Source organism: Camponotus vicinus, unplaced genomic scaffold (genome assembly GCF_025532165.1).
Source record: "Camponotus vicinus isolate PSW18456_S1 unplaced genomic scaffold, iyCamVici1.0 SCAF_5, whole genome shotgun sequence".
NCBI lineage: Eukaryota > Metazoa > Arthropoda > Insecta > Hymenoptera > Formicidae > Camponotus > Camponotus vicinus.
The window spans coordinates 16,867,189-16,878,923 of NW_028141977.1; the positions used below are offsets into that span (position 1 = coordinate 16,867,189).

General features: G+C 26.9%; 2 protein-coding genes across 2 annotated transcripts; one reads left to right on the plus strand and one right to left on the minus strand.

The window, feature by feature from the left end:
* The first annotated feature begins 894 nt into the window (after positions 1-894).
* LOC145972066 (small integral membrane protein 14) lies at positions 895-4,549 on the plus strand. Its single transcript, XM_083100285.1, has 5 exons — positions 895-1,020; positions 2,982-3,077; positions 3,720-3,774; positions 4,055-4,200; positions 4,262-4,549. The coding sequence occupies exons 2-5, from the start codon at positions 3,006-3,008 to the stop codon at positions 4,301-4,303; spliced, it is 315 nt and encodes a 104-aa protein (XP_082956411.1). The 5' UTR covers positions 895-1,020; positions 2,982-3,005; the 3' UTR covers positions 4,304-4,549.
* Positions 4,550-6,466: 1,917 nt separating this feature from the next.
* On the minus strand, positions 6,467-11,567 carry LOC145971432 (zinc finger CCHC domain-containing protein 8 homolog). The gene is made up of 7 exons (XM_083099060.1): positions 11,143-11,567; positions 9,762-10,026; positions 9,243-9,532; positions 8,654-8,867; positions 8,357-8,537; positions 8,089-8,249; positions 6,467-8,010 (listed from the first exon to the last, which is right to left on the minus strand). Exons 1-7 carry the CDS (start codon positions 11,457-11,459, stop codon positions 7,441-7,443), a joined length of 1,998 nt encoding a protein of 665 aa, XP_082955186.1. The 5' UTR covers positions 11,460-11,567; the 3' UTR covers positions 6,467-7,440.
* Between the last annotated feature and the right edge of the window lie 168 nt (positions 11,568-11,735).

The following is an 11,735-nucleotide window of genomic DNA, read 5'->3' on the forward strand; positions in this document are numbered from 1 at the left end:
GCTCGCGACGCGCGACATTACGTATTAACGCCGCCCGTACATGATACACGTCACGTGTTTTTTTATTTTTTTGCATATTAGCAGCCGAGTAATTTGCCTCTTTAGCGAAATCAAAGCCCAAATAATTTGCCACTCTAGCGAGACATCAAAATCGAATGTGTCTCTTCAGCGAAATCGAAGCAACGTTTTTCTCGAATGATTTTTTTATCCAAAATATTAACTTCAAGTTCCCGAAAATGTAGATCCGTCACTACTTATCAGTGTAGATGTTGCTGTCAACTGCAACAGAATCTTAATACAATTTATTAGCTTTATCATTATTAATTTATAATCGATTTCGTTATCATTTTCCTCAAGATAGATGTTTATTAAATCTATTTTTAACATTTTTACATTTTTATCGCAATAGTTGTTAAATTGTTTCTTAATTTCCCGTTAGAAATCAATAAATCACTAACGCGACATTTTATCGATCATTAATTGTGAAAAATCAACTGTTATCTATAGTATGATATATAAGATAATTCTTAGGAAGCAGAGCATATTAATTCTTTTGAGTTCTCAGATTTATTAATTTCTTTAGAAAAACTATTTTTTATATGTATAATTTTTTTCTTTAAAACAAAACAAAAGATAGCATTTTGTGACATTTGTAATTAATTGCAATTCATTAACTTGTTATAATTCTCGTTTAAGAAACAAATCTCGTTTTTTTATAACATCTTGCTGATAGTTTACTTCTTGTATTCTTGAATTTCTGTCTATTGATGACAAAAGTGATCTAAAAAGAAAATCTTCTAGATGCGCATCGTAGCTTGAAAATAGCGCATCGCGCGCCGAGAGCGGCGATTGGTCGATCGCGTCTGCCAATCCCGCGCGACTACGACTGCATATTTGTGAACGCACCTCAATCATGCCTCAATACATAACACGACTGAAGACTTGCGTCCTACAGTGTTCACAGCTGTTTCGCGTCACGTAGTCCTAATTTGCTTTTTCGTCCGTTACGTTTCTGTTACGGTAAGTATTTCGTCTCGATCCTCGATGACACTTTTCTTCTGCTCTTAGAATCGTAGTCAATTATATGTCTTTTTTTGTTTCCTACGCGATGTTGTATCATCGACAATTGACAAATTACGATCGAATGTCAAGCCTGTCGTTTTCTTTGTCATTCCCGACCGTTATGATCTTAGAGCTTAGAATGTATCATAGCTATTATCATCTCGAACACGACGCGCCTTGTGTCGCCATACGGATAAAATTTGTTTTTCGTTTAGAAATCGTCGCGCTTTAATGCGAAAATTGTACACGTGCGGTGAAAAAAAAGCCGTACGAATGAAATTGTTCGTGCGGATAATTTCGATACGACAACGCGATTCCTCAACTCGTCTATATAATGCAATTATGACAGATGACAATATATATATATATATATGTGCGGAGAAAATGTTGATAAATTAATCGGTCGAATCACGCGAGAATATTGTTGCTATCATCTCAAACGGTTCTCATGCGGTTATAAAGCGCTTTATATTTTTGCATAGTGTACTACTTTAATACTACTTTAATAGGCTTCGATTGAGCCACACTAGTTACTAACTAAGCCTCTGTGCTCCCAATAATGATCTTAATAATCCTCAATTGATGTTCGGCGAAATCGGAAATTCATGTTATTGAGCGTTATTTTTTTCATTATAATTCTAATATACTATGTATTAGTGTTATTATCGACATTATAAATATTGGTATTTACAATTTTCTTAGAATTTATAATTTGATATATTTAAATTTTTATCTGAATAAAAAAAAAGCGAATTTTCATATTTATAAACTTTTTCAATTTTAACACACAATAATTATATAAAATATAAATCATGTAAGATTTTATATATATATATATATATATATATAGTTTATATTGTAACAAATATAATTATATATTTTAAATGAGAGAAAGAGAAAGAAATATATAGTTTAATTTCCAACAATCGCAAAACAACAGAGAAAACAAATGTATTGTGGCAGATTTGTATAAAAATCATTACACTCTTATCTTCCACAAAAAAAACATAACATTGTTTTACCAAACAAATAAATATATTTTTCGATCGAGAGAAAAAATATATATTAACATACAAAAAATTCAAAAGTAATAAAATATATATTACTATATTTATGTTATTAAAGATGATAAAGCTCACGAAATATTTCATAAAAAATATATATCATACTATATATGAGCAATAAATGGTACTTTTAATCGATGTCCTTGGTAGTTGCATTGATAATCTACATATCATTTGCAACACTTATATCGTTTTGTAAGATATTTTAAAACCATATCCATGTGTGTCATTAAAAATAAGAAAGTTAAGTAGCCCATTTTCCTTTCCTCGCGTTTATTGTCAATGCCGTGAATAATTACTCGCATGATGCGAGATGCTCTAGAAACTATGAGAATTGTTTCAATTTTACTTTAATCTGTAAGCGTATAAAATAAAGTACGTTTTGTCATTGTGAAAATTCAAACTCTCGCTGTCATAATATTTCAACATTTGATATATAATTCAACATATTATATATAAGTATCTAGATAAATAAATCTTACTGAAATATAAATAATATAAGATTGTTGCTTGTCATTTGTTTAATATATTTGTAAATTTAATTCGCTAAAACCTCCTATTATTTCGTAAATAATTCCATCAAATATAATCATCATTGAATTTCGAAGAGTGAGCAAAGATTTCTTCTAAAATTTATTTTAATAAGATTCAGTTTCATCACTGTAGTATTTACGAAACTAATCGAAAAATAATCGGACAATAGATATAAAATTAGAAATTACAATTGTAAATTTGCAGATTGTCGATGACAAGAAATGTATTGGGGCCTAACAAAACAGTTTTCGACAAAAAGAAGCACGTTGATACATTTATAATTAATATTTTTAAAATGGCAATCTCTTTTGTTATATGCAGATTTTGCGGGGAAACTACGCTACAATGAGCGACGAAGGATTTGACCCGTGCGAATGTTTGTGGAATCACAGATCTATGCAGCATCTACTTTCTATCGTAAGTTGCAAGAAAGATACAACGCGAGAGTTCCGATCAGGTGTTGTCGCGATAAAATCGAATAACGGTCAATGACGGGGTATATGTTTTTGCAAATGCAAACATTTGGGTTTAGGTCAGACAAAATAATCGACGAAATTTCATCGCAATTTTCAACGCAATGCAATATCTTCTGTTTAGTTGGCAGAAATTTTTTTGTTGCGCCACGTAGTTACATAAAATCATTTCAATTACGTAAATCGATCGTTGGTGCGCGATATTATATGAATCAAATACATAAAAGATTTATAGAGACATTCGTGCAAGAAAAAGATTTATTTACTTTTTAGTTTTTACCAGATAAATTTTGTTCAGATTTGAATACAAATTTCGCAATTACGAATAATTTTTGTAGATGTTGAAATGTGGAAAGAAATATTTGATATACAGCTTTTATCTAATAACAAATAAATATCGATCATCAAGTATCTGCACATAATCTTCGTATATTTATGATATATTGTAATTTCTTTGTATAATTACTGCATTTACTGAGGCGAAGCGCGACATCTGCGAGATGTTTAAACGGAATGAGTTATTTACTTTATTGCGCATATTTTGCAAATAAGCGACACGTTTCGCTAAATTGTATTATTATTTCAGTTACGACAATCGCAAGATTATTGCTCGGATATCGAATGCTTCAGCGTGTCGAGAAGTATGTACTTTCTATTTACTGCGTGCTAAATATTTCTTTAATTATAATAAATATATTGTAGCTACACGCACATATATTCTAGTTAAATTATATTACCCTATAATAAAATTGAATTGAATACCCTACAATAAAATTAAGTTAATTTTAATCTCACTAACTACTTGTACTTTTTTTTTTAAATTAAAAATAAATAATTAGCTTAAAATATCGATTACAAAGTTTACACGAAGATATTAAATTACAATAATAGTATAAAAAAACACGAATGTTTCCTTTTCAGTTCCAGGACCGCAGCAGAACGTTCAGGAATCTTCAGATTTCCTCTTTACTTGTTTAATTATTGGCTTTGTCGTTTTCTTATATGCATTTAGACCGAGATCCTTGCGACAATCGAATAGGAATGTTATCAAGAGCAACAATGAGCCCGTAAGTTATCAAGTGGCTTTACTAATAAAATCTGAACATACGAACATATATATATTTGCAGAGTTCACATGGCGATCCACCTTCACCACCGACGGTGAATTAAGAAATACAATGTTATGATATTGATGGGATCTATGCTATAATAGAGGAAGATATGGTGAATACGTTATTACATCACAGATGTTGTAATATATGCGAGATATATATCAACTGTATTTCTGGAGATATAACTCCCTATATATATAATAGATAAAATTATTATAGATAAAATTTTTAAAGAGAAATTATAAAAATTATTATAGAGAAAATTTTAAGAGAGAAAAATGTTTTACATTGTATAAAATTATCGTGTGTGTGTATATATATATATATATATATATATATATATATATATATATATATATATATATATATATATATATATATATATATATATATATATATATATATATATATATATATATATATATATATATATATATATATATATATATATATATATATAATATATATATATATTATATATATATATATATATATATATATATATATATATATATATATATATATATATATATATATATATATATATATATATATATATATATATATATATATATATATATATATATATATATATATATATATATATATATATATATATATATATATATATATATATATATATATATATATATATATATATATATATATATATATATATATATATATATATATATATATATATATATATATATATATATATTATATATATATATATATATATATATATATATATATATATATATATATATATATATACACACGATAATTTTATACAATGTAAAACATTTTCTCTCTTTTAAAATTTTCTCTCTAGCTATACATAATTATCATGTGCCTGGATTAATATATGAATATATTTTTAAAAACTTTCTGACAAATAGCAGTAAAAATTTAATACAATTATACATTACTAATATAAAAACTCTTAGCATTCTTTATTCTGACATGTCAGTTTTTCAAACTTAGTGGATAATACAGCGAGTTGCAATAATTAATGAAGTTGTCAAACTCGTATGCAATAAAATAAGAATACATTATAAATTCAATAGTTTAAAATCATTAAAGGAAGAAAAGATCAAGTACCTGCAAATGGAGATAATCATCTAATAAAATTGCTTGTTTGATATTTCTATTCGATGTAAGAAACCTTGAAAATATCCAGAACTTATTAAAAATTATAAAGAATAAGTTAACGTATAAGTAAAGTAACGTAAAGAATCTCCCATATGTTCACACATTAAATATGCAATTATTTGCTGTAAATAATATAATCATAGTAGTAAAATAATAATTGAAAATTTGGGAATTTGTATTTTGTCAAGAGAAATATTCTATTTGTACTTTTTAAAACGCACCTACAATAAGAAACATACATGTGATAAGATATATACACAAATTGTTCATTTTTTCGACATTAAATAAAATTGAAAAAATTCAATTTCTTTTTGTCTACAATGTAAGGAAAAATAGGTATACATATTTTATGGTTTTATAATATATTTCAATATCATATGTTTTTATTAAAATAGAGATATTTTGTCACACTTTGGATATTTTATACAAATATAAAATTTAAGAATTTGAAGAAGTCACAATTATATACAAATCATAATTTTATATACTATTTTTCTTATATATGATAAAATATTTTATACTAATAACAAAATGTGTTTAATCTTGTACATTCCCTATATTTTCGATATTGCAAGAAAAAATTTGTGCCTATTATGTCAACATAAATAGTAATTAACATATATGCTTTGTAAAAAGATACCTACAAAATATGAAATACAAAATGATACATAAAAGAATTTGTTTCATATATAATTGTTAATGTATAGTTTATTTTTATCTTTATTAAAAAAATAATTCTATTTCAGATAAAAAAAATCCTGTAGTTAATTATTTTATATAATATTAATATATTCATAATATTCATGCATATTAATTTATACAATTGCAAAAAAAATATTTATGAGTTAATTTAAATTTATTATTCTCGAATAGAAAAGAAAATTATATGTCAGCACTAATACTTTAGCATATTTATATTTATAAGAAAAATGAGAGAGAGTTGATAATATTTATGGAAAAAATTACAAATAAATATTATATCTTCTATAGAATTAAATACATTGTTAATCTCTGCACAAAAATTAGTCCTGAGCAAATAAAAATTAAACATGATATTGAAACTTAATACTTGTTATATTTTATATTTATTCAAATTTATTACTTATCAATTTGAGCCGATGCAATTTATATACATTCATGTAATTTTTATAACTTTAATTCTTTGTAAAAATTGTATTTTAAAATATATATTTTTCATTACATATATATACATATGGATTAGTTTTACCAATCACACAGATTATCAATATTTTATATCTTCTCCAGTATGTACAAAATATATTGCACAAGTAAAACTTTACTTGCATCCACTTAAGATTAATGTTCGTATATAGAGAAGAATCCAAATTGTTGTAAAAATAAAATGAATATTATCATTAGATTCAACAATAACTGCATAATGAAAATTTTGTATATATTTTTGTACTTTTGGAAAATGATATAGCATATATGTTGGTTTCTTCACTATTATACATTATATTTACACATATATAAAATACACTGTTTTATATATACATATATATATATATATATATATATATATATATATACACATATTTACATGTAGATTATTGAATGAATTGTCTAAATTATGCACCAAAGATATTGAAAAAATTAAAATTGCTTATTATAGAGTTTTGAGATGGAATATATAAATTCAATGTTTTTAGAAAAATAAAGTTTAAGTCGTAGTTTTTTTGAGTAATTAAGTTCATTTTAGATGTGAATTTGTAAGAATGAAAAATTTTGTTTATTGCAATTATTAGAAATTATTATTAGATTATTATTAGAAAGAAAAGAAAAGTGAACATATTTAAGATCTTTGGTGCATATGTGAACACATTTAATTTATGTTATATAAATGCCTAAAAATATTTAATAAAATACTATGTATCTTTTATCGAGTTAAAAAAAAAAAGAATAACTTTTAAATGGCGTTTCAGTATTTTCATTCATAATCCCACATATTACTTATTCTATTTTCTGTAAATATCATATACTTACTAAATGTATCAGTCCTTCCGTGTAAATTGTTTATGCTTATTGATGCAATCTTGCCATAGTATTTCTTACTTTTTGCAAGACTCCTGTCATTTGTTCAAATTTACCCGTCGCGTCAGGTAAATTTTCGAAGTTGATAACATCGCAAATATCTTTGGAAAATTTTTCTGATGACGGTAGTTTATTATATGGGGAAGCACTTGGTAATATCGGTGTACCTAAGTGCACTGACTTGACAGAAGTTTGACTTTTATTTAGAAATTTAGAAGATAGAATTGGAGTAGAACTGAATTGAGACATTGTTTCATTGGGAATTGACATGTCTAATTTGCTGTTCAATTCATTGTTAAGTGATAGATGAAATTGTGAACCCGACCCTATAGAATCTTTATCAGCATTTGAGCATTCTTGAGAAATAGAAGAGCAATTTGATTGAGCCGTAACTGCTATACTGGAAAATGCAGCAAATGTATTGTTTAAATCGTTTTTAAGTGATGTGGAACCAGAATTAGATTGTGAACTATTATCTTCAAGTTCTATGAGTAATTTTTTTTTTGTACTTTCTAAGTCAGATAGGGACGGTGAATTCGCAGTCAAGATTATATCATCCTGAAAAGAAATGCAATCTGTGAGTTGAGATGCATGAGAAAAATATCGCAGAAGTGTATTAATTTTTTAAAAATATACCACAGAATCGAGGGAAGGCAATTCTTGCGACTGTGAGTCTGAATCTTCTGTTATTGATTGAAATAATTCAGATGGTGGTGGTGCTGGTGGCGTTTGCACTGATTCTATTGGTAATGGTGGTATAAAATGTCCATTAACAGGCACATTTTCCACATTATTTTCTGTAAAAGTTTCAATAATATTTTCAATTTTAATATAATAAATAGCGAATAAAATTAACAAATGAATAAAAATGAATATGTTTGAAATTTTGATAATTGTATTATACCTCCTCCCGTATCTTCTATGTCCATATCACTAGACATATCTAAAGCATTAACTATTGATGTAGATAATTTCAATTTTTTTCGCTTATAACCGTCATCGGCTTTTTTACCTTGTAAGTATAATAACATTATTTCCTTACTATGCATAGGTTGTATTTTTGGTGCCCGATATTTGTGGCTATCCTGCAATCAATAGACCGAAATGTGTTTTTATATCTTTCAATAAAAAATGCTTTAGGATTTTATGAGATAAGATCATTTTGATTAGGTAATATTCGCGATCACTACATGTCGCTTACATCAGTAGTACCAGGAGGAGATGGCACATTAAAACCAGGAAAGTCATATATTTTTTTTATATCATATTGATCTCTATCTACATCTGTAATGATTTCTCCCTCTTCTTCATTTGGATCAGCTTCCGCTATTCCATCAGAATTGAACAATGATAATCCAGAATGTTGTAAGCGCGCTTCTTCCAGCCACCCTGGAGGGTAGCCAAGTAATCTCATTCTAAGAAAAAACGTTTTGGAAACGTAGAAAGAACCTCATTGGCCCATTAGATTGAGAGAATTAAATCTTTCTCCTTCTTCATTCAGTATTTCAACTCGCGCAAATACATTTATGTAATAATAGAGAGAAAAAGAGTGTGTGTATATACATACATACATCCATACATACATATATACATGTGTGTGTGTGTGTGTGTGTGTGTGTATGTATATATTGTCGCGTACACACACACTTAACTTGTTATAAAACAAAAATGATATATATTCTTAAAATGTTGACAATAGAAATAAATATGAACACCAATTGAAAAACAGTAGGAAGGAGTATTATATAAATTTCTCCAAAATCCAATGGATTACATAATTATTAATATACCTATATATGTGCTTAGGTAGTTGATTGTCTTTCAATCCTAGAGCCTTTCGTAGTTTGTGGCTTAACTGACCAGGAATCATATGACTAAACCTTTGATCCTCACTCATATGATACCGAACTCCTGAATTATTTTTCATAAATTCTTTACGATTTTTATTAATATTGTTTTGATTTTTAGGCAATGGACAATCTCGAAAATTATGATTTCCATTACAATTGAAGCAATTTAATTTTGGCGCGCAACCTTTTCTTGTTACAGAGTCTGATTCTTCAGTAATATCCTCATATTTCTAAGATGAAATAATATTTTTTAAATTATAAAGATAATAAAACCAAAAAAAAAGATAAAATTTATTTTTGAACTAGATAAATATATCATAATAAGTACATAAGTACTGTGATATTCCTCTTAGAATAATCAATATAATTAATAATTATACCAATACATGTATAATGATCATATAAAAAAATCAGTAATGTGTCTAAAAGATGGAAATATATAAAAGAAAGATGACATACTTGTCCATATGTTGGAACATCTAAATCATTCAGAAAAGTTGGCTTTTTATCAACCATAAACAGTGAATCACATACATGAGTGTTTTCTGTGCTATCATTTAATGCATTATTGTCTTCTATATCGATAGACAATTCTTGATCTTTGGAACTATCTTTGTTATCCCAAACTTCTAAAATCAAACTTGATACATTTACATCTTGCTTATGGGATGGTTTTGATTGCACTAAAGAGTGCAAAAAATCTTTTATTTGTTGTCGATATTGTCTGTAAATATATAAAATTTCATAATCCATAAGCAGTTTAATACAAGTTATTTTATAGTGCTTTTTAATTCAAATGTTTAATATTATTTATAAAATATAGACATTATTTATTTTACAACTTATAAGCTCTTAAACTCGATACATTAATATATAAAAAAAGCTAAATTTTTTTTATTTCAATATATTTCAAAGAAAAAAATTTATATCATTTCTCGGTTTTGATTACTTGGTAACGAAATAAAAAAGTTTATCTTATATATGGTCATGCAATCTCGTAACAAATATGTAGAGAAAATGTTACAAAATTTAAATATATTAAAACATTATTATTCTAAAATATAAGAAAAGAAATAGAACATTTTTCTATTGTATGGCTTGCAAGCAGTCGAGAAGATATAATGTATTATATTAATGTAATAAACACTAATTTGATGTCTTGAGTACACTCAAGTATGAAATATTGTACATTTTAAAAATACAATAGCATTGCATTAAAAGAAAGTAATTTTTTCATGAATTTCATTATTTAAAGATATAAAATATATTTAAATCTAATACATTTTTATTATTTTGTGTAAATTGCTTCGCAACAATTTGTCACTATCTGTCGGATCCTTTGTGTAATATATTAATGATAATATGTCATTAATTTTGTAAAATTCAAAATATTTTTTGTATTCCAAAACTAAATGTCTAACAAGTTAACTATCCTTTTAGATTATTTTATAACTGTAATTGAATGCAATAATTTTATCCAAATAATATTGTTAGGCATTAAATTGAAAATTTGGAGTCAATACATGTAAACAAAAATATTTATATTCTAAGTAATGTACGTGTGAGAATGACCAAGATATTTTCATCTATAGAGAAGCACAATTTTCACAATATACATAAAAAAATATTAAACACAAGATTTAGAGAACACACTTCTATTTATAGAAACCTAATTTATATTCATATATATATGTAAAATAAAGAAAAGAAAGGAAAAAGAAAGCCGTTTGTGTGTTTTCGCGTCATATAATAATACATTATCCTCGCAGATTAGATGGAACACAGATTCTCGCACATGCATTGTAAACAAAGTATAGAATATACAAATAGTTTTTCGTACCTCGAGACACTCTCGTCGCGAAACATAACCTTAAAAATGGGTTGCCGAACATCGTCGTTCGACGAGACGGACTGTAAATCTCTCGACGAGTGAGTTGTCACCTCGTCGTTACTTGCATCGATGTCGTCGATCGGGGACGAGTTCTCGTTGTTTTTCGGATCGTATATGGGATTGCCGTCGAGGCAAGCGATGTCCGTGTCGCAACTCGAATCCAATTCGACCATATCCGTCTCCGACTCCGTGTCTTCGATGGTGATCGTCGAATCTAAAGGGATAGTGTCCATATTCGGATTAAGCACGTGAATACCGCTGTTCATGATAAACAGACAAGAAAAACGACAGAATCTTTGATATTTTCGCACTCGCTTTCCGAAGTACAATTGATTGACACAACGGCCAGTGCCGCTAGGGTTAAGAACGAATTGCGCATGCGCGATATAGTGCTGCTAGATGGAGGGGATAAATTCTCCAGACGTCATACAAAAGTACATACGTCATTGATCACGTGATCGAGGATCGAGCTTAATTCTCTTCGGAGCAGAATTCATTTAAATTACCCAATTTCGTTACGTTAAATAATAATTATATATAAA

Coding starts and splice junctions, on each gene's coding strand:
- LOC145972066 (XM_083100285.1), top strand. CDS start 3,006: ATGAGCGACGAAGGATTTGACCCGTGCGAATGTTTGTGGAATCACAGA. Junction 3,078..3,719: donor TGCAGCATCTACTTTCTATC/GTAAGTTGCAAG, acceptor TTATTATTTCAG/TTACGACAATCGCAAGATTA. Junction 4,201..4,261: donor TCAAGAGCAACAATGAGCCC/GTAAGTTATCAA, acceptor ATATATTTGCAG/AGTTCACATGGCGATCCACC.
- LOC145971432 (XM_083099060.1), bottom strand. CDS start 11,459: ATGAACAGCGGTATTCACGTGCTTAATCCGAATATGGACACTATCCCT. Junction 10,027..11,142: donor CGCGACGAGAGTGTCTCGAG/GTACGAAAAACT, acceptor ATATATTTACAG/ACAATATCGACAACAAATAA. Junction 8,868..9,242: donor CTACCTAAGCACATATATAG/GTATATTAATAA, acceptor GTTTTTTCTTAG/AATGAGATTACTTGGCTACC.